This window comes from Nicotiana sylvestris, chromosome 9, assembly GCF_000393655.2.
Source record: "Nicotiana sylvestris chromosome 9, ASM39365v2, whole genome shotgun sequence".
Taxonomy (NCBI): domain Eukaryota; kingdom Viridiplantae; phylum Streptophyta; class Magnoliopsida; order Solanales; family Solanaceae; genus Nicotiana; species Nicotiana sylvestris.
In genome coordinates this window covers 139,276,148-139,296,084 of record NC_091065.1, presented here as the reverse complement: position 1 = coordinate 139,296,084, position 19,937 = coordinate 139,276,148, and the positions used below count along the sequence as shown (strand labels likewise).

The following is a 19,937-nucleotide window of genomic DNA, read 5'->3' as shown; positions in this document are numbered from 1 at the left end:
GAATTGGCTTAACGAGAATAGGCGCAACTTGAGAACTAGGGTTTACGTGCATAGCCGTATTTAATGAACTAGGTTTCAAAAGATTCGAGAAATCTAGGGGTTGAGTAGCGTTCGTGTCAGGGTTGTTGGATGGTATTTTGGTTGGAGAAAGCAGACCAACCATGGAGGATGGCTGGCCGCCGGCCAAATTGGCCATAAGGGGACTGTCGCCAGAGATCGCCTCTCAATCGCCAAAGTCGCCGAAAGAAATCTCTCTAGGTTTCGCAACTTCAGCTGGATTTGAGTATCTGGCTAAGTTAATTGGAGTTAGTAGATTTTTTACCTTTTTCCCCTAAGTTCATATGTGAACACTTTAATCTTTCAATTATTTATGGAGTACTACTTTAGTTTGTTAGGGAAGGGGGGACACCTATCGCACTTAGTAATTGCCAGCTGGGTTGTTGTTGCTTTTTAAAAATCTCTGTATTGGACAGATGGATTATGCTGAATGAAGAATTTCCGTTTGTCCTATTTCTTTCTAGTCATTTTTAGCCTAAGCATTTTACTGTTGCATTGCGCATCGACGAGCTTTGTAACAATCTTTATCAAAAGACTTGTTTCTGGCGATATATATGTCTTCCTCTCCATGATGTTGACTCAGTTTTGATCCAATTATTTTTTGGAGAGTGATTGTCTGAAAACTCAGTTTGATCGGATTTAGCTTGAGTCTACACCTTCTCTCTCTTGATTTTTCATGTGGGCCATGATGAGTTGGCATTTTATCTCTAATTCCTGATATTCAGGTGTACTTGAAGTTCCTCTAGTCTGTTCTTAAGCTATTCACTAAAGGAGGATATTGTTTATATAGTTCACACAATAGTAATGGGGTGTGTTGAATCACATTAAAAAATGAGTTGCTCCTGGTTTGTTTAATTAACTTAGCCTACAAAATATGTTCTGGGTTTCTTTTTTACTTAAACACACACACACACATAGAGCTAAACTGATGCTTCATTCAGATGTTTTCTTCTCCAAATGGAAACCAAAGTCAACAAAACATGGAAGGGAAAAAACATTGCCTACTTATTTCTGCAAGCAATCCTTATCCGTTGCCTACACCAGTTTATCGACCACAGATGCAGAAACTGGAGCAGAACGAAAATACTGAAACACAAACAGATAGTCGACTATCTGATGCTGAGACAGTTGCGAAGGCATTCCCTCAGGTACTGATCTAAAGCCTTTTGCATTTTCATAATCTTGGTCTTCCCCTCGCATATTCTGCTTCATCCTTCACTAACAAGTTACTCTTTCCCTTGCAGTGCTCTGTTTCCCTGTCAGTTATATGCCCAAAACAGCTTTCAAAACTAAGAGCAGTATATAATGCGGTAATTGTGCCAACTTCATTGATTTCTTTCCGTTTCTTTATTAGGGTCAAAGCCTGTCTTTATTGTGTTGAAACTTGACTGTTTTTTTATTTCTGTGACCTACAATAATTATTGTCTTCAACTTTTCCTAGTTGCGGATTAACTTCCTGCATGCTCTTTCCGACCTCTCTAGATATTATATTAGTACTCTCTGTTGAACTGGGAAATTGCTAACTTTGGTACTCATTTACCATAATACTATGTTCAGGATTGGAGCAAGTAACATGTTTTGAATGATTTCTGTACCACATATTATATATTCTTGGAATGTCATTAACGGAACAATCTTTGGTGTGCTTCTCACTCTTTCGATACTTATGTTGTGGCAAGCATTTCACTAGTTAAAAACTATGAATTTATGACAGAACTCTCTAATTTGATTCAGCCTTCATGATTATCACTTGGTCTTAAATAGAGAAAAGTGATGCATGTGGACTTTATAGTTCCATTTGTTTCAAACTCTATGCTTGTTCATTAGAAGTAAGAATATCCATGAGCTCCACAATAACATCCTCCTACTAACTTATCCCTTTAAGGTTAGTTAAAGGAAGGCGGAAGAGAAGATGCAGGGCATGGGATGTTGTTCCTCTAGCACTCATGTGGGTTCTTTGGAGTGAGAGGAATAGGAGAGCTTTTGATGTAGTAGAGAAAGATTTTGTACACTTGAGGAGTAGCCTCTTTTCCCTTATTTATTTTTGGTGCACCTTTGAGGTTCCTGTTTGCATAGAAGATTGGGTATCATTCGTAGAAAACCGTGTCCTCTTGTAAGGTTTTCTACTTTTGGGTACACTCCTTGTGTACGGGCATCTTTTTGTCCCCTTTGTAATGAAATTTATTACCTTATCAAAATAAAAAACTTATCCCTTTAAGGTTGACTGTTGCAAAAATACTTCTTCATTTTCGGAGTCCAAATTTGAGAATATGCAGCATACTATAGCTATGGAGAAACATTTAGCTTTACTAAGTGCTTAAAAATGATCAGCCTTTTAATCGTGGATAATGTATTTATCGTCTTAAATTATCTTCAAATCACCCATGATATTATGTTCTTACATTCTATTAGTTCAATGGTTCTCGACAGTAGGCTCTGTCTTCCATGAAAGGGAGATGGACTTATAATCCTCCTCACTCAGCATACACTCCTATCCCGCTAGTCTTAGTGCTGGAGCTATGAAAAATGGAATGCCCCATTTTCCAACTTCTCATTTTGTTTTATACTGAGTGTGAACTTGTATGGAGAATATGCAGCATACTATAGCTATGGAGAAACATTTAGCTTTACTAACTGCTTAAAAATGATCAGCCTTTTAATCGTGGATAATGTATTTATCGTCTGAAATTATCTTCGAATCACCCATGATATTATGTTCTTACATTCTATTAATTCAATGGTTCTCGACAGTAGGCTCTGTCTTCCATGAAAGGGAGATGGACTTATAATCCTCCTCACTCAGCACACATTCCTATCCCGCTAGTCTTAGTGCCGGAGCTATGAAAAATGGAATGCCCCATTTTCCAACTTCTCATTTAGTTTTATGCTGAGTGTGAACTTGTATGGATACAGGGAAAACGCAATCCACGAGCAGCTGACCCGCCAATTGATACAGCTAAGAATCCAAACTTTCTTGTTTTGATTTCTGAAAATTTCATCGAGGCTCGTGCTGCTTTTAGTCGCTCTGGAATGACCAATTTGACGTCAAACCAAACCCCTATCAAAATGGATGTGCCTTCTATTCCGCCAGTTTCCGTGCCACCATCAATTTCTAATTCAGCAGGTTTGTGTAATTTTTTTGAACTTATTTTCCGGCTTTATCATCCTATAGGAGCGTTTGCTCAGGCTAATGTTACCTTATTCATAGATTTGCATGCTCTTCTTTTACTCTTCCATGTTGGACATAGTATTTTGGTGAATAGAAATAGAGGAATGCGCACCAAGAGGATATGTCCGAATGCGCAAAAAAGAAAAATGAACAATTAACAGAAATATCCCCCACTTTCTTTGGAAGTTGGCACACTTAATTTGGTAGTTGGCAGGGTCAAGCTGTTGAACAGACTAACCACTTAACACCATATAAAAACAAGTAAAACCACTGTATAAACGTTTTTATGAAGAAACCCACTGTGTAAACTTTATTCAACCTGATATATCTTGGGAACAGTTCACTCTGCTGTGCATTTTCTTTGGGTTAACTTGCTCATGCTTGATTTGTTCCATTTTTAGAGTTCAAGCTTGGCCTTTTGGATAGACAACTGATTGCTAAACTATTCAACTCTCTGTTTAGCTGTAGTATCTTCTGTCTTTTGCTAAAATGTCAATTTTTACTCTCCTAGTCGTTCCTCGATTAGGTTGAGGTGTACATGTGGGCATGTGGTGATGATACTTTTGGCTTCTTTACATTTAGCTCTTTTATCTTTTCTGAGGATTAGTAAGTTACATCATCTTGAATACTGTTTAAAATTACAGTTTTAGCTAATAACTTAATATAGGTCCAAAAAATCATCTCCTCTGGTACGACATGCATACTAGATCAATTTTTAAAGATACTCGTGTATTGTAATATAGATCATCCTGGGATATATGGATTACTCCCCAATGCTTTTGTTGAAGGATACTGATTTTCTTTTCTATTTACCTCTCAGCAAATGGATCTGTTATGAGCCGACAACCAATTTCTGCTGGAAATATTCCTCCTGCAACTGTAAAAATTGTAAGACTCAACAACTTGTACACCTGCTTGGTATCCAGACATTACTGTAGATGCTATGATCTTATAACATATGTTTTCAGGAGCCCACTACCGTGACCTCCATGAATGGGCCTGCATTTTCACATATTCCATCTGTTCGTCCTGCTCTTCAACCTGTTCCAAGCTTGCAAACTTCTTCTCCTCTTTCTGTTTCTCAGGAGATGGCATCACATAATGAGAATGTTCAGGAGATGAAACCCATAGTCAGTGGCATGACACAGTCCTTACGTCCAGTTGCTGCAGCAGCAGCAAATGTCAGAATCCTGAACGATGTTGCTCAAGCACGCCAAGCAATAGCTGGGGCAACTTCTATAGGCCTGCAATCTATGGGTGGCACCCCTATGCTTTCAAGTATGATATCTAGTGGAATGGCATCTTCCGTCCCTTCTGCCCAAACTGTATTTTCATCTGGGCAATCAGGTGTCACAACAGTAAGTGGGTCAGTTCCATTATCAGGCAGTGGGCAGAATACGCAAAATTCAGCTCCTGCTTCATTCACTTCGACTGCTCCCAGTATGTCTGGGAATCCAAACATTAGCATTTCGCAGCCTTTGAGTAATAACCAAGGAGGCATTAGTATGGCTGGTCAAACAGTTCCTGGAATGTGCCAAGGTAATCTACCAGGCACACAAATGATGCCAAGTGGGACAGGAATGAACCAGAATATGCTGACTGGGTTGGGTGCAACTGGTATGCCTTCCGGAACCGGCACAATGATGCCTACTCCAGGGATCTCTCAACAAGGACAGCCAGGCATGCAACCTGTTGGTAATAGCACAGGAGCTAACATGCCTCTATCTCAGCAGCAAACACCTGCTGCATTGCCTTCAGCTCAATCAAAATATGTAAAAGTTTGGGAGGTAAGACCGATTAATCTGTAGAAAATGCTGAAGTTGGACAGTGACTCTGTTCCTACAAAAACTAACTCATCCTTTTAATTTTTCCTTGTCTTAACAACAGATAAAATAGGAATCATAGTTAGATCTTCTTTAAGTAGGGGCGGCCTTAGACTGCTAGGGGTTTATGTTGTGTTCTAACTATCCTTACGTTTTCATAGCATCGGGGCTTATTTTCTAGTTTTGTTACTACATTTCAACTATTTTTTAGTTCCTATGATGCTGTTATTATATTTTTGGTTTCTGTCTGATGGTACTAATATATTGTCCCTTCCCTTCTCTTCTCGTCTTTTCCGTCTTCTTGAGCCGAGGGTCTTTCGGAAACAACCTTTCTACTCCTTCGGGGTAGGGGTAAGGTCTGCGTACACACTACCCTCTTCAGACCCCACTTGTGAGATTTTAGTGGGTCATCGTTCTTGTTGTTTCTGCTGGCAGTTTTTGTTTAGCTTTAAATGAGTTAGTCTCTAATTTAGAAATCCTTTGGCAGTACAATCTCTGCTGAGATTTCTATATCCGATTCTTCAAAAAATGGAATTTTATGCTTTTTTCCAACCATTAAATATATAAGCTTGATTTAACGTATGTGGTTTTTTGACAAAGAACTCTGTCGATTTCTGTTCTGTTATGTGGTGTAACAATATAGTGATTTTAGTATAACAATCCAGGGCCACAATGCCAAAGATTTTGTATTGTGGTTGTAGCAGTTTAGGTGCGATATTTGGTGATTATGATTTAATGGGAGCTTTTAAGGGCTCTCCCTTAGTCTTTGGTGGGTTGCTGTAGGCTGCAACCATTTCCGGGGGGAAACCAGCTATCAAGTATCACAACCAATCTTCATCCTTTTCATATGCTGTTGGATTTGCAACTGTAAATTGTAAATTGATGTTTTTGGGGCGTTGTATTGAAAATATTTTGCACCATTTCCCGGGATACCAGCCATGAAGAATCACAACCGATTTCATCCTTTCATATGCTGTTGGATTTGCAACTGTAAATGTCTAATTTGATGTTTTTGGGGTGTTTGGTACTCAATTGCCTGTATTACTTGATTATTATAGTGCAGCTCTATTCAAGAGGGGTATTTGAGTAGTTTCCTTGTAATTATGTAAATTGACAAAGACAACTTTAAACTGTATTTAGAAATGAATGTATGCTCTACTAAAGTAGATTTTGTGGAAAATCAGCTTTTCAATCTTGGTTGGCTCTTCACCCCTGCACTACCGAGTGGTTAGTCTTTGGATTTCTTCTCCGTGACTCGTTTCAGATGTTAATCTTAGAACCATGTACCTAATATGCCTGATGTAAATACAACAGAGAAAATCAAGGATGGCATACTGAAGGTAGGATGGAGTTTGATTTTGCGGATAGGGTGGGGTGATTGGTAGTATGTGGGTTGTTGAAAATAGTATAATTCATGCTTTTCATAAAAAAATTATATATTTCATGATGGTGCTTCCCAGTTGCATTTTTGGGAAACTGAAACAAAAACTTTGCCATGCAAAAGATAGTCTGATTATTCTTCCAAATTGATGGTAAATGTTGAAGAATGCTTACACATAAACTTGCTTAAGAGTAATCTTTTAGAATGGTTGACAAGATGACATCCAAAGTGAAGTGCTAAACATGCTATCTTGAGATGCCAAGTGTGAGACCAAAATTGTAAGCTAAAACTAACCATGTGGGTTTGGCATGTCATGAAACACTTCTACCAAGTAAGTCATGTAGCATTTGCTTTCGTTGATTCAGTGATATGCACATTGTTGAAATGGGCTGTTAGAGTTAGTTGTGTATAAAGTGTGTTGCCTTTATAAGTGTCCCACATTGATAGTGAAGGTTTTAGGTATATGTACACACCTTATATAAATAGGGCTCCTTGTATTATAGTAAATTAACTAATATCAATAATATAATTTTCCCGTACTATTCTCACGTGGTATCAGAGCTACCATGAGAGATTCATCGTTGTACAAAAATACCAGCTGACTCCGGGAAGAAGAAATTAGTTAAACGAATAATTTTTCGGTGACCGTAGGTCTGTCTGCATGGAAGTCCTTTTATGTCAGTGTTGTGCAAAAATCAATACCACCACGAGCTCCTGCGACCAACCCTTAAAAGTTCCTTCGGCAGAACCCCTCTCATGTGCTGCCTAAAGGAACTTTTCCGGCGAGATTCCAACTCACGCGCCGACACGTGAGGCATCCAACAACTTTTTTTATTTTCCGGGTACTTGTTGCAGATTTCGGGGATTGTTTCTAGTTTTCAGCGGCTACAATGTCCTTTTTCTGTTGCTTCTTGACTTTCTACGAGTTACTGCTGCTTCTTGATTATTTGGTTCAATAATGTCTTTGGGAGTTGATGTTTTTGGTTCCAAAAGCGCGTGTTCTGGAAATTCAAGCGTGATGATTACTTCGGAACCTTTAATGGGAGTTGTGGTGCAAGGGTCAAGGTGTTCAAAATCACCTAACCAAATAGGTGGGTGACAGAGATGAAAAGGCCAACGCATTTTGGGAGAAAATTGAGGCTTAATTGTATAGTCTCTTGTGGCGATCTATTGATCCCAAGATAATGCGTTTCTTTCGTCCATTCCAGATTTGTTATTCAGTTTGGGAGAAGGCTCATACTTTATACACTAATGACATATCCCGTTTTTATGAGGTAATATCTCGGATGACAAACTTAAAGAAACAATAATTGGATATGTCTACTTACTTGGGACAGGTGCATGCAGTCACGGAGGAATTTGAGAAGTTGATGCCAGTTGCTGCTAGTGTTGAAAAATAACAGGAGCAATGACAGAAAACTTTTTCTAGCTCTTGCACTTGATGGACGTCCTAGTGACCTCATTCGGTGCATGACTAGATTTTAGCTAGTCCGACTGTTGTTACAGTTGATGAACTATTCTCATGGTTGCTTCGCTTTGCTGCGCCACCGAGTTACATAGTGGTCTCGCCACCAACTGCTAACTCATCAGTTCTCGCGTTCCAGACAGTGGAAAATCAAACATCTCGGACTATGAGGAATAGACGAGGATGAGGTCATTTTGAAACATCACGGCCCAAGTGTGCTTATTGTAATAAGCTCGGACACGCTCGTGATGTGTGTTACTCTTTGCATGGTCGACCACCTAAAAAAGCTCTTGTTGCTCAGATCGAGATTGCAGATAACAAGGGGTTTTCTTTATTTGAAAGGGAGTATAATGAGTTCCTCCAATATCGAGTAAGTAGACGCCTCCACAAATAGCCTCTGTTGCTCGAATTGATCCTTCTATTGCTGGTAATTCTTTTGCTGGTGTTTCCTAGTCTACTACTCTTGAACCATTGGTCATGGACTTAGGCGCCTCTTCATATTTCTGATAATAAGTTCCTTTTGAATATTGTTTATTCACAGTCTTTTTTCAATGTTACTTTAGCAAATAGGGTCCAAACAAAAGCAAAAAGACGGGCAATGATTAGAATGGTATTACTACTCTGAAGCAACATATCTTTCAACACTTCTAGATTAAGGATCTAGGCAGATTAAAGTACTTTCAAGGTATCGAGGTCGCTCAGTCTAGCTCAGATATTGTTATTTCACAAACGAAATATGCTTTAGACATTCTTGAGGAGACAGGAATGATGGGCTGCAGACCTGTTGACATTCCGATAGATCCGAATGCTAAGCTTCTGCCAGGATAGGGGGAGCCTCTTAGCAATCCTACAAATTATAGGCGGTTGGTTGGCAGTTGAATTACCTCATAGTGACTAGACATGGCATTTCATTTCCCTATGAGTGTTGTAAATTAGTTTATGGAATCTCCCTATGATAGTCATTGGAACGTAGTTGTTTGCCAAATCTTCGATATATAAAATCAGCTCCAGGGAAAGGATTGCTATTCGCGGATCGAGGCCATGAGCAGATTGTTGGATATATATATATTGATTGGCAGGATCATCTTCTGATAAACGTTCCGCATCTGGATATTGTGTTTTTATAGGAGGTAATTTGGTCTCTTGGAAAAGCAAGAAATAAAATGTAGTTGCTCGATCTAGCGCAAAAGTAGAATATCGAGCCATGGTTATGGCAACATGTGAGCTAGTTTGGATCAAACAGTTGCTCAAAAAATTAAAATTTGGAGAAATCAATCGGATAGAACTTGTGTGTGATAATCAAGCCGACCTTCATATTGCATAAAATCTAGTGTTCCATGAGAGGACTAAACACATTGAGATTGACTGTCACTTCATCAGAGAGAAGATACGCTCAAGAGATATTGTTACAAAGTTTGTGAAGTCAAATTATCAACTTGCAGATATTTTCACCAAGTCCTTCACTGGTTCTCGTATTAGTTATATATGTAACAAGCTCGGTACAATAATTTTATATGCACCAGCTTGAGGGGGAGTATTAGAGTTAGTTCATGTACAAAGCTTGTTGTGTATAAGTTTCCCACATTGATAGTGAAGGTTTTTGGTATATGTACATACCCTATAAAAATAGGGCTCCTTCTATTATAGTAAATTAACTAATATCAATAATATAATTTTCCCGTGCTATTCTCATAGGGGCAACAATTTAGAATTCAGCAAGGTCCATTACTTTACATGGTAGAGCTAGGTCTATCCCTGTTTGAGCCCCTGTGTTATATTGTCCATGCTCCAGTTGACAGGTCTAGATTTGGGGAGTTGGGGAGGGAGTGGGGTGGTAGAGTGGGTTAGAGTCTCAAAAATTGGCTGGGGAATGGGATGGTTGTCTCATTATATGAACTTGGGCGATTCTCCACTCTTCATATAACTTTTGGGGTTAAGTTAAGCCCAAGGTTCATTTCTTCACGAGCTCTTTCACTTTTCTTCGGTCTGGTTTAGTTATCTCGATCAGTTAGAAGACAACTGAGGCCTATAATGCTTCGTAAATCGTTTTGGAAAAGGAAACTTGCACTATTTTCCAAAGCATTTTGCAGTTTAATTTGCATGAACGATAACAAAATATTGCTGAATTACTAACTATGATGCTCTGATATTTGGGGGTGGGGAGGGAACTGATTTGTGATGCAGAACCCAATACTATAATTCTTTTGAGAAACAATAGATTGCGACCTTGTGCAGAACCAGCAAAATCATACTTTGAGGTTGTAAGAACACAATTTGAAACCTAATAGTGTTTACCGAGGATATTGTGTACACTTGAATAGTGATGTTATGCAAGTTATATACGATGTTGAGAAATTGGGTTGGTATATGCTGATATTACTGCCCGTTCTTTTCTAGAACTCTGATTATTTTTGTATAACTTTTTTGTCATCCCCATAGTTTTCATGTTTTCCCATATATTGTTTTTTCTTGGAAACTCCTACAGGCAACTATATTTTCTGTATGATCTTAATGATGTACTCCTGATATTTAATTATGAAAATGTTGCAGGGGAACTTATCTGGTCAGAGACAGGGCCAACCTGTATTTATTACCAGATTAGAGGTATGTTTTAAACTAGTCTAACCAGATTTTCTAGTTACTACAAGTTGTTTAAGTGATAGTGTTTTAAAGAAGGAACTCCGCTTTCGTGTTGACGGATGAAATATTGTGCAAATTATGTCTTCATGTTGTAAAATGGTTTGCTGAATCCCTACTGATTGTGTAAAATCTTCTGATCTAATTTCTTGTGGCAGGGGTATAGGAGTGCCTCAGCTTCTGAATCGTAAGTTTTCATTTTCATGAATGCTTGGTTTAGTGATTTCCCAATGAATAACTCTTACAAAATTCATGTTGTTGCAATGGCGTTATCCTGTATGTTGACTTGTAAGGGGAATATACTTTGTCTTCCATAAGTTGTAAGGCGAGTATGTTATGTCACGACCCAAATCCCATCTAGTCGTGATGACATCTAACCTAACCCGCTAAGTATGTCAACCAATATATAACATCGCCCACCTGTAGATCAATAAAATAAATAAAGAAATAAGAATGCGAAATTCAATACAAACTACCTCAAGATCTGGTAGTACAAGTCGTGAGCCACTAAGATTTATAATTTCAATGTTGGTATGAAAAAATACATTATTTATTTGAATATATATAAACAGAAATACGATTCCTAAACTACCATAATCAAATAGGTGCTTGCAATTGGAACGCTGGCGCATCTTCAATGCTAGCCTTCGGTTTCCACAAGGCTCAGCTCTAAATCTACACGTGAGATGTAGAAGTTTGGTATGAGCACAATCTACCCCATGTACTCAGTAAATATCAAGACTAACCTCATCGAAGTAGTGGCGAGGTAATCTAGATAACTCACTTATATAACCTGTGCAACTCATAAGCATATACAATAACAGAGAGTAGCCAAGTAACAACAGATATCAATAATAATGTGCACAATCAAATATAAAGGTAATAAGCAATGCTTTTTCAAATAATCAAATCAAAATCATATACAAACGCACCAAATTTACATATAAAGGAAATATACACCAAGTATCATTAACTCGAATACTTATACATGAATGTTGAGTGTCTATGCAAGATAAATATCCAATTTTAAATCAATTCCCAAATAGCATTTATATGAATGCTCGTATACGAGTCTAAAATATCTATGTATGATGAAGACTCAACCTTTATATCAATACGACACTCTCCAAGTGTCCAACAATTCACAATCAAGTCCGATGCATGTGGAAAATGCATGAATGTGCATATGTAGATGATATGCATGAATATGTCTACATAAGCCTAGAATGTCAATATATGAGAAAGACTCGAACTTCACAACAACCGGCACTCTCAGTGCCCGTCACTTCGGTGTCAAATTGTGTACACACGACCCAAGGTAAAACGGGTGATCACGTGACTCCAAAGAGATGAATCCAAATCCATGCGCCAGAGCATTACAACTCTCTAATCAAATTATCAATATCTCAGAAATCAGTCATTAATTCACACAGAATGAACCATCATGCCATCATCATAAAAACCGCACGGCATAAACAATCGTGCGATAACAATATTAACCGCATGACATAAACCATCGTGCCAATCTCAATCCATATCAGAGAACCATATGCAAGAATGTATGCATATGAAAAAGAGATAAGCATGGATGATACATATGGACAAAGAAATAAACGTGTAGGGATGTATGCATGTGTACAAGTATGACTACGACTACAACATGTAATCCAATATACAATATAACCCATCATGTCTAAATAAGGATTCAAAGGCTAGACATGATCAGCAGCATAACCCCACGAGTCCAAATATGTGAGTAGTTTCCAAATCCGAGTCCAAATTGGTGTTCAAAACCTCAAAATCCATTTTTTTAAAGTTTTGGACAAAAACCCCAATTTCTCTTGTCCAGTCCCATGTTTTGATGTTAAATCTAGTGATAGATTCGTGTATAACTCATAGACTTAGGTTAGAATCACTTACTCCAAACTTGTTGATAAAATTACTCTAAAAAGTCACCTCAATTTAAGCTTCCTATCTCCCAAAATAATCAAAATAAACTCCAAGTACTAACAACAACAACATACCCAATATAATCTCACACGTAAGATCTGGGGAGGGTGGTGTGTACACAGACCTTACTCCTACCTTATGCAGGAAGATGGCTGTTATCAAGAGACCCTCGGCTCGAGCAAACACAGTCACAACAACAAGAAAATTGAAATATAAAAATAGTAGTCATATGAAAAAAAACGAGATAGTAACTAACCGAAGCTGAAGCATCACCTGAAAATACTAGAAATCCAAGAAAACTCCAAGTACTAAATGGGCTTATATATAACAATTGCATAAATTTTCAGAAATGATAGCATGTCCTCCCTCTCCCTTCACTAAAACAGTCATAACTTTTTGTAAAAATGTCGGAATGACGAACAATATAAATTTTTGAAAACTAGATTCAAAGCGCTATAACTTTCATTTGAACCTTATTCGCAAATTCCTCGTAGATAGTGAGCAATATCGTCAAGTGCAGAAAAGCCTCGTTTCAACACTTTTAAATCTTTCAATACTCGCTCCAAACCCATCGAAACCCACCCGAGCCCTTCGGGACCCCGTCCAATCATCCCAACAAGTTTGTATACCCTATCCAAGCTTGTCCAAATTCTTAAAACACATCCGGAAACATCATAACTAAGCTCCTGTTTGGCCATAAAATCTGGGAGCCTTTTTTCAAATATCTGTTTGTTTGTAGATTTTAATCGTTTTTTGGCAGATTTTGAAAACAAAATATTCAAAGCCCAAAAATAGCTCTAGAGCAGTTTTTGAAGTTTTCTACGCACAAAACTTTAAATTCTTTTCAAGTAAAATACATGTCCAGCCACAATTTTAACTTTCAAAAATCATTTTGCATCTCTTCTTCAAAAACTCGTTTTTTGAAGTTCCAACCAAATCTATGTCCAAACGATAGCGAAGAATCAAAATCCAACCAAATATGAACTTTCTTAAGTTCTTCAAGTTTCAAATTTTTGAAAATTGGTCTAAATCATTTTCAAATCCTTTGAACCACCTCTAAACGATCCCAATAAGTCCAAATAACCTTTATGAACTTATTCAAAATTTCAAAACACGAATCGAAGTGCAATAACACAAAAGTCAAACTTGTGAACTTTTAAGTTATTCAAATTGCGAACTTTCAACTTATAGAGCCAAATCAACCCCGGGCCACTCTAGACCCGATCTGAACAAACGTACAAGTCTAAAATAATTATATGAACCTATTGGAACCTTCAAATTTTGACTCCGAGTCCGTTTACCCAAAATGTTGACTTTGGTTAACTCTCTTAACTAAAAGCCTGTAGTTTTCAACAAAGTATCCCAAATCACTTCCGGACCTCTCGGAACCTGAACCAACTACACATGCAAGTCATAAAATATAATATGAACCTACTCAAGGCCTCCAATTGCAGGACAGGATGCTAGAACTCGAAACTATCGGTTGGGTCGTTCCGGTTATTGAGTTTGAAAGAAGGATTTTACAGAGTAGGTTTAGCTATGTCACTGTCTTTTCCATCTTCAAATTGCAAGAAATTTTATTCTACACCTAAAGAACTCATATTACAACTTAAAAGTAAAAGGTATATCTGAGCTGAGCTCTGTTGTCCTGATGCACTTGATCTCTTAAATTTAGCAAGATCAGCAAACGGTAGAGCGACCAAGCATTTCATGATTAGGCTTTAAGAACTTGTTTCTTTGTGAGAGATCAGTCTTTTATAAAGTTTTTTCTCTACAACTGAGACATTATTCTGTTTCAAGAATGCAAAAGGCAAGTGTAGACATCACTCAGCACAGAGAGACATTTTAAATTTTGTATTATTGGTTGTTTGCGCTCCCATGACAGTGCCAAATTATTTGCCTTGAGTATTTGGAAAGCCAAAGGACACAACATAGCTATATGCGGATGTTCTTTGCCTTTGCATCCTTAATCTATGCACCATTTTGTGATTTCCACCTTTTTTCTTTTTCTTTTTTTTTTTTGTAATTTGCCCCTCAATCTATTCATTTTTGTTAAAAACAAAAATTAAGTTTATTATCTGAGGGTAAAATAGGAAAAAGTGTTCCTATAAAACAAACCTTCAACCCTCCTTTTTTTGGATATCCTAATAAAGTGTTTATATGTCATCAAACTCGATATTTAACAATTGCAACTTCGTAGTGCCTTATGACGATGATCAAATATAATAACACACTTGAAGGATCAGATTTTATCTACTTATGTTGTTTTATCACGAAAATTTTGTCTCTACTGTTTATATTTGGCTTTTAAATTTGTTTCGAAAACAAATTTTACCATTCTCAAAGAAAAAATTTGTTTTGAACCAAAATTTGTTAGGTTAGGAAAAATAAACTACAGTAATCTTATGATAACCAAACAAGTTGATTTTCAAGAATTGATTTCAATCAAGACCATATTTTCTAGCAGAACCAAAATAATATTACTAAAACCAAAAGCCTCCAAACACAATAATTTGGATAAAAATACTTTTAATTGAAAATATTATCTTATAAATTATAAATATTTCTAATTAAAATAAAAGTTTACGAAGTAAGTAATTCTAAGCTTAATAAGGTGATAGCCAAATCCAAAAAGACTTGTTGTTAAACAAACACTTACTAGAGTCAGGCAACAAATAGCTAATTCGCTGGTGATTGTTCGATGTCAAAGTACAACTTTTTTTGTGACTATCGTCTAGAGTTAATACATTGTTTACAGAAGAAAAAAGAAACTTCATTTTTTAATGAATAATTATAAGTGTTCTATAAGTTTTTTAAATAATTATATATGATACTTGTTAAATACCGAGTTCGGTGACTTATAAACACATTAGCATATTAAAAAGAAATGGATTGGTAGGTTCATTCGGGACACTTTTCCTATTCTACCCTTTAAAAATAAAATTTATTATGATTTAGTAAAGAAATGAATTGGCTAGGGGGCATTTTACAAAAAAATAAGAGGATATGGTGCAAATCACAAAAGAACATAGAATAGGGCTCCAAAATGTAAAGAATATGGTGGCAATTCAAATAAGTGAAATCAGAAGAAACGGGGATTGGTGGGCCTTTGACATCAAAGGTACTAAAGGAATCTCGGAGAGATAATGTGCCCAAAAAATTACAGATAGGATAATATTTTGGGTTTACGAAGAGTGGGCTGCCTATGGATATGAGAGAGGAAAACAGGAATATAATTGGTCTTAGTTGTACCCTTCACTTAGATGACATCACTGGTTCGACAAGCATCGGTCATCTTTTGCTTCACTGTGAGGCAGCTGCTGATTTATGCGCCTTCTTACTTTTAATACTGGAAAATGAGTAAAGTAGAGTTGCTTGGGAAAAATGAGCACTAATAGAATTGCAATGGTAATAGAGAGTTTAGAAAGGTAACCTTTTGTCTTTTTTTTTTTTTAAAAATAACCCTGTGGCGGAAAAGTTATTAGAAGTACTCTTAAGGTGTAGGAAATCCAATATGAAGACCAGTCTTCTTCCACATTTTTGGTGCAGGGGGGAAAGCACCATGTTATTGATTCTTGATGGATTTTGTCGAGGCATTGAACTTGCATATTTATTCTGTTAGTGTGTCTAGTTGGTATAGATAATATCTAAATGCTATAAAAATTGGAAGCAGTGGTTTATGAAGGGTGGACTTTCCATCAAATTGAAGATAAGCAGCAGAGAAACCTTCCAAGATCTCCTCTACCGTTGGATAGAGAAATGAGATCTACTACCAAGTTTGAAGTGTTTGAAAAACAGGATTAAGCTAGATGCAAATTTCTGGGGTGTGCTAGCGGCGTTAGTCGGACGCTTGCGACTCCTTTTGATGAAAGCTGGACTTTCTCCAGATTGCATACTGGCTGATTAGCAGCAATCTGGAAGGAATCTGATTTGTTATTTTAGTTCTCAGTTAGAGGCTTTAGTCAAGGTGAAAGTTTTCTAAAGAAAATGTACTTTCTGCTTTAGATTTCTGGAAGCTACGTAAGAATGACATCCAAGATGCTCTTTTATGGATTTGAAGCAGATGATGTCAATTCTGTATGCTTATGTGGAAAATAGCCTTTTTGTTCCTCTGTTATGCATCTTGAGTCTACTTTTTCACTGCTATAAATCAGTGTTTATTTACCTATATTAACACCTTGAATTGATTTGTCCTTTGTCTTTGATCAGGCTTGCTGCAAATTGGCCCCCAACAATGCAAATTGTTCGCCTCATTTCCCAGGATCATATGAATAACAAGTAATTCTTTTTAGACAAATTATAGTTTTGCTTGTTGCATCGTTTTCATGTTAGGAACAGAAAGTCATGCACAGTGCAATTTATCTGAAATTTACATTTTTGTTTTATATCAGACAATATGTTGGGAAGGCAGATTTTCTCGTTTTTCGGGCAATGAACCAGCATGGATTTCTTAGTCAACTGCAAGAAAAGAAGCTTGTAAGTTTTCTTAATTTCAAAGCTTGAGTTTCTGCAGCTAGAGAAAGCCCAATTTCATTGTAGTTCTTTCATTGGTTTCCTGTGTCTATGTTGCAGCCATATAAACTGCAGTGTTCTTGTTTATGGTAGTGTTCTTTAGTTATAAGATTGAATTTCTGCAGCTAGGAAAAAACCGGATCTGATTGTAGTTTTATTAGTTTACTGCGTCGGTCTTGCAGCAATGTAAACTGCACGCGCATATGCAAGTTGAGAAATAGTTTAGTGTTATTGTTTATGGTGAATGATTTGAGGTTGATACTCTTACTCCGATATACATGTATGTATCGCCACCGCATATGAACGTGCATCTTAAGTATTCCATTTTGTAAAGAAAAAGGACTTGGGCCTAACTGAACCCAAAAGATAGCTAGGATTGTCCAAGACCACCATATAAGGAGACAATAGCCCATCCCTTCAAGCAACGTGAGACACTTAACAGTTAACATTCCCCATATGCCTAGGGTTGGACATTTAAAGCGTGGACAATATAACATAGGGGTCCAACATTGGGTAACCAAGAATAAGGTTGGGTCGGGCTCTAATACCGTTAAAAGAATAGACTTTGGGCCAAACTCAACCCCAAAAGGTAGCTCATGAGGTGAATATTGTCCAAGATCGTGTAAGGAGACAACAAGTTGTAGCAGGTTCTCAAGTTGAAAACTAGCAGATTTGAGGCTTATGAAGTAACAATATGATTGATTGAATAGCTATTCGAAGTGAAGGTATATCTTGACAAATTGGTCTTTGAAACATGGTGAAATAGGGTAACCTTGTGGTATTACATCATGTGGAAGTTGGCATTTGCCTGTTAAATGATTTTTAGGTTCGTCATTATCTCCTATGCTGTTATCGTCATTACTTGGAGTAGATGAATCAGTCTATTGCTTTTCCTTTCCTGTGGATTTAAGAACGGGGCTTATTCTAGTGCATCAATAGTAAAACTGTTGGAATTTTGATGCATCGGCAAGCAGCAGAAATAGTTGTTGGCTGGTAACTAAAGAAGTCATGCGGGTGTTTGATATTATCTCCAGAATTGGAAAGTTTACTGCAAATGTTAATTGAAATCAAGTGCACTGCAAGTGAAATCTACTTTTCCTTTCTGCTTGGTTGATGGGTTGAAATTTTCTTGCTGAACACCTGATAACCTTGCTGAACATCTTACCATGTATAGCAATCTTGTTTTTGCATCATTGTGAGAATTTATGATTTAGAGTCATTCGTGTCCTTAATCTCTTTTTTTGAGGAAAAAGGATGACATTCCTATGCCTAGCTAATTTCGTATCTTCAAGCAGAGCATACATATTCAACTGCTTAGAACATCTATTTTTCCCGATGAACCATGTATCTCTTTCTCTCTGCCACTTCAAATTTATTAAAGATTTACTATGAGAGTTGAATTCATTTTACAGTTAAAATCTGCTTCAGAACTAACATGCATTCTCAGGAGAAATTTTTGTGAGAACGTATTGTTATTCTCATGAAGGCCTATCTACAAGTGGCTTGCATGTCCTTTTCCAAACCTTCTGTTGACAATATATAGTATGTGTGAATGTGTCTATCTGGAGAAGGGCTGGCTATTTTTAGGAACGCAGTTCTGTAGATCTACATCGATCTTGTTCTTTATTTTATAAATCGTTCCAAAAGAAGCTTTCTCAGTCTTATAACAGGTCTGATGAACTAAACTTGTGCTTTTCAATAACAAAGTGTGCAGTAATACAACTACCTTCACAGACGCTGCTTCTCTCTGTGTCTGATAAAGCCTGCCGCTTGATTGGAATGCTTTTTCCTGGGGTAAGAATTGTTTTGCATTCTTATCATAATTTTTTGATGATCAATTTTTTAAGAAGTTTTCGGAATGAACTCACAGTGCATGAACCTTCAGTGTAATGCCACTTTGGTGTTTTCAGGATATGGTAGTGTTTAAGCCACAGATACCAAGTCAGCAGCAACAACAGCAGCAGCTGCAAGCACAACATCCGCAGCTACAGCAGCAACAGCTCTCCCAGCAACAGCAGCATATTTCACAGCTACAACAGCAACAGCTCTCCCAGCAACAGCAGCATATTTCACAGCTACAACAGCAGCCCCTTCAACAGCTGCAGCAACAGCAACCTCTCATGCAACAGCAGCAACAGATGCACCAGATGCAGCAGCAGCAGCTCCCTCAAATGCAGCAGCAACAGCAGATTTCGCAAATGCAGCAGCAACAACAGATTCCACAAATGCAGCAACCACAGCAGCAGCAACCAATGGTTGGGACCGGGGTGAATCAAGCCTACATGCAAGGTCCTGCAAGGTCACAACTAATGTCTCAGGGTCAAGTCTCATCACAAGGGTTGCCAACTATGCCAGGAAGCGGTTTTATGAATTGAAAATGTCGTTCAATTAGACAGCTATTGTACAAGCTGTGAGATCAAGCAGTTGATTCCTAATTTATGATTAAGCATTTGGTACGTATCTTATAAATGAAGGTTTAAGTGTTCAAATTCGTTTAGTCTCCAGCGTAGAGAAATACCTCCTCCCTGTTATGTTATAATGGCTGTAAGGGCAAGACAAAAGAGGACTTTCCTGGGTTTATTCTGTCCAACCTCTTAGTTTTGCGCATACATATTTGATTGCTGACGAATTTGCCACTGAAGGCACTCATCAAAACTAAATCTGTTGTATAGGCATGTCGCCTTGGACATTATCTCTGTCTATGCAAGAGCGCTGACATTCTCTCAATGTTTATCCTAATCTTTAAAATTATTTTAATAAAAGTAAAGATAGGTTCTATAAAACAGTGGGGACTAATTTTGAGACTAGCATCGTTGTAGAAGCAGATGTGTATTTGTGATTTAATATATCGTCAAAATGAATGTTACGGATATACAAGTATAAATACAGATATTTGGTCATACAAGATTAGACAATATTCTAAATGATCACATCTATGGGAGG

At 37.4% G+C, this 19,937-nt stretch overlaps 1 protein-coding gene across 1 annotated transcript in view; it reads left to right on the top strand.

Annotated features, from left to right (window-relative positions):
* The window catches only part of LOC104222395 (mediator of RNA polymerase II transcription subunit 25-like), a 42,181-nt gene extending 22,460 nt beyond the window's left edge, over positions 1 to 19,721 (top strand). Inside the window, exons 5-15 of the mRNA XM_009773627.2 lie at positions 999 to 1,205; positions 1,302 to 1,367; positions 2,971 to 3,181; positions 4,047 to 4,114; positions 4,195 to 5,013; positions 10,446 to 10,499; positions 10,691 to 10,719; positions 16,692 to 16,760; positions 16,874 to 16,958; positions 18,702 to 18,788; positions 18,905 to 19,721. Of these exons, the coding sequence (XP_009771929.1) occupies positions 999 to 1,205; positions 1,302 to 1,367; positions 2,971 to 3,181; positions 4,047 to 4,114; positions 4,195 to 5,013; positions 10,446 to 10,499; positions 10,691 to 10,719; positions 16,692 to 16,760; positions 16,874 to 16,958; positions 18,702 to 18,788; positions 18,905 to 19,369 (2,160 nt within the window). The 3' untranslated portion in view covers positions 19,370 to 19,721. The remainder of the gene's footprint in view (positions 1 to 998; positions 1,206 to 1,301; positions 1,368 to 2,970; positions 3,182 to 4,046; positions 4,115 to 4,194; positions 5,014 to 10,445; positions 10,500 to 10,690; positions 10,720 to 16,691; positions 16,761 to 16,873; positions 16,959 to 18,701; positions 18,789 to 18,904) is intronic.
* Positions 19,722 to 19,937: the final 216 nt, after the last annotated feature.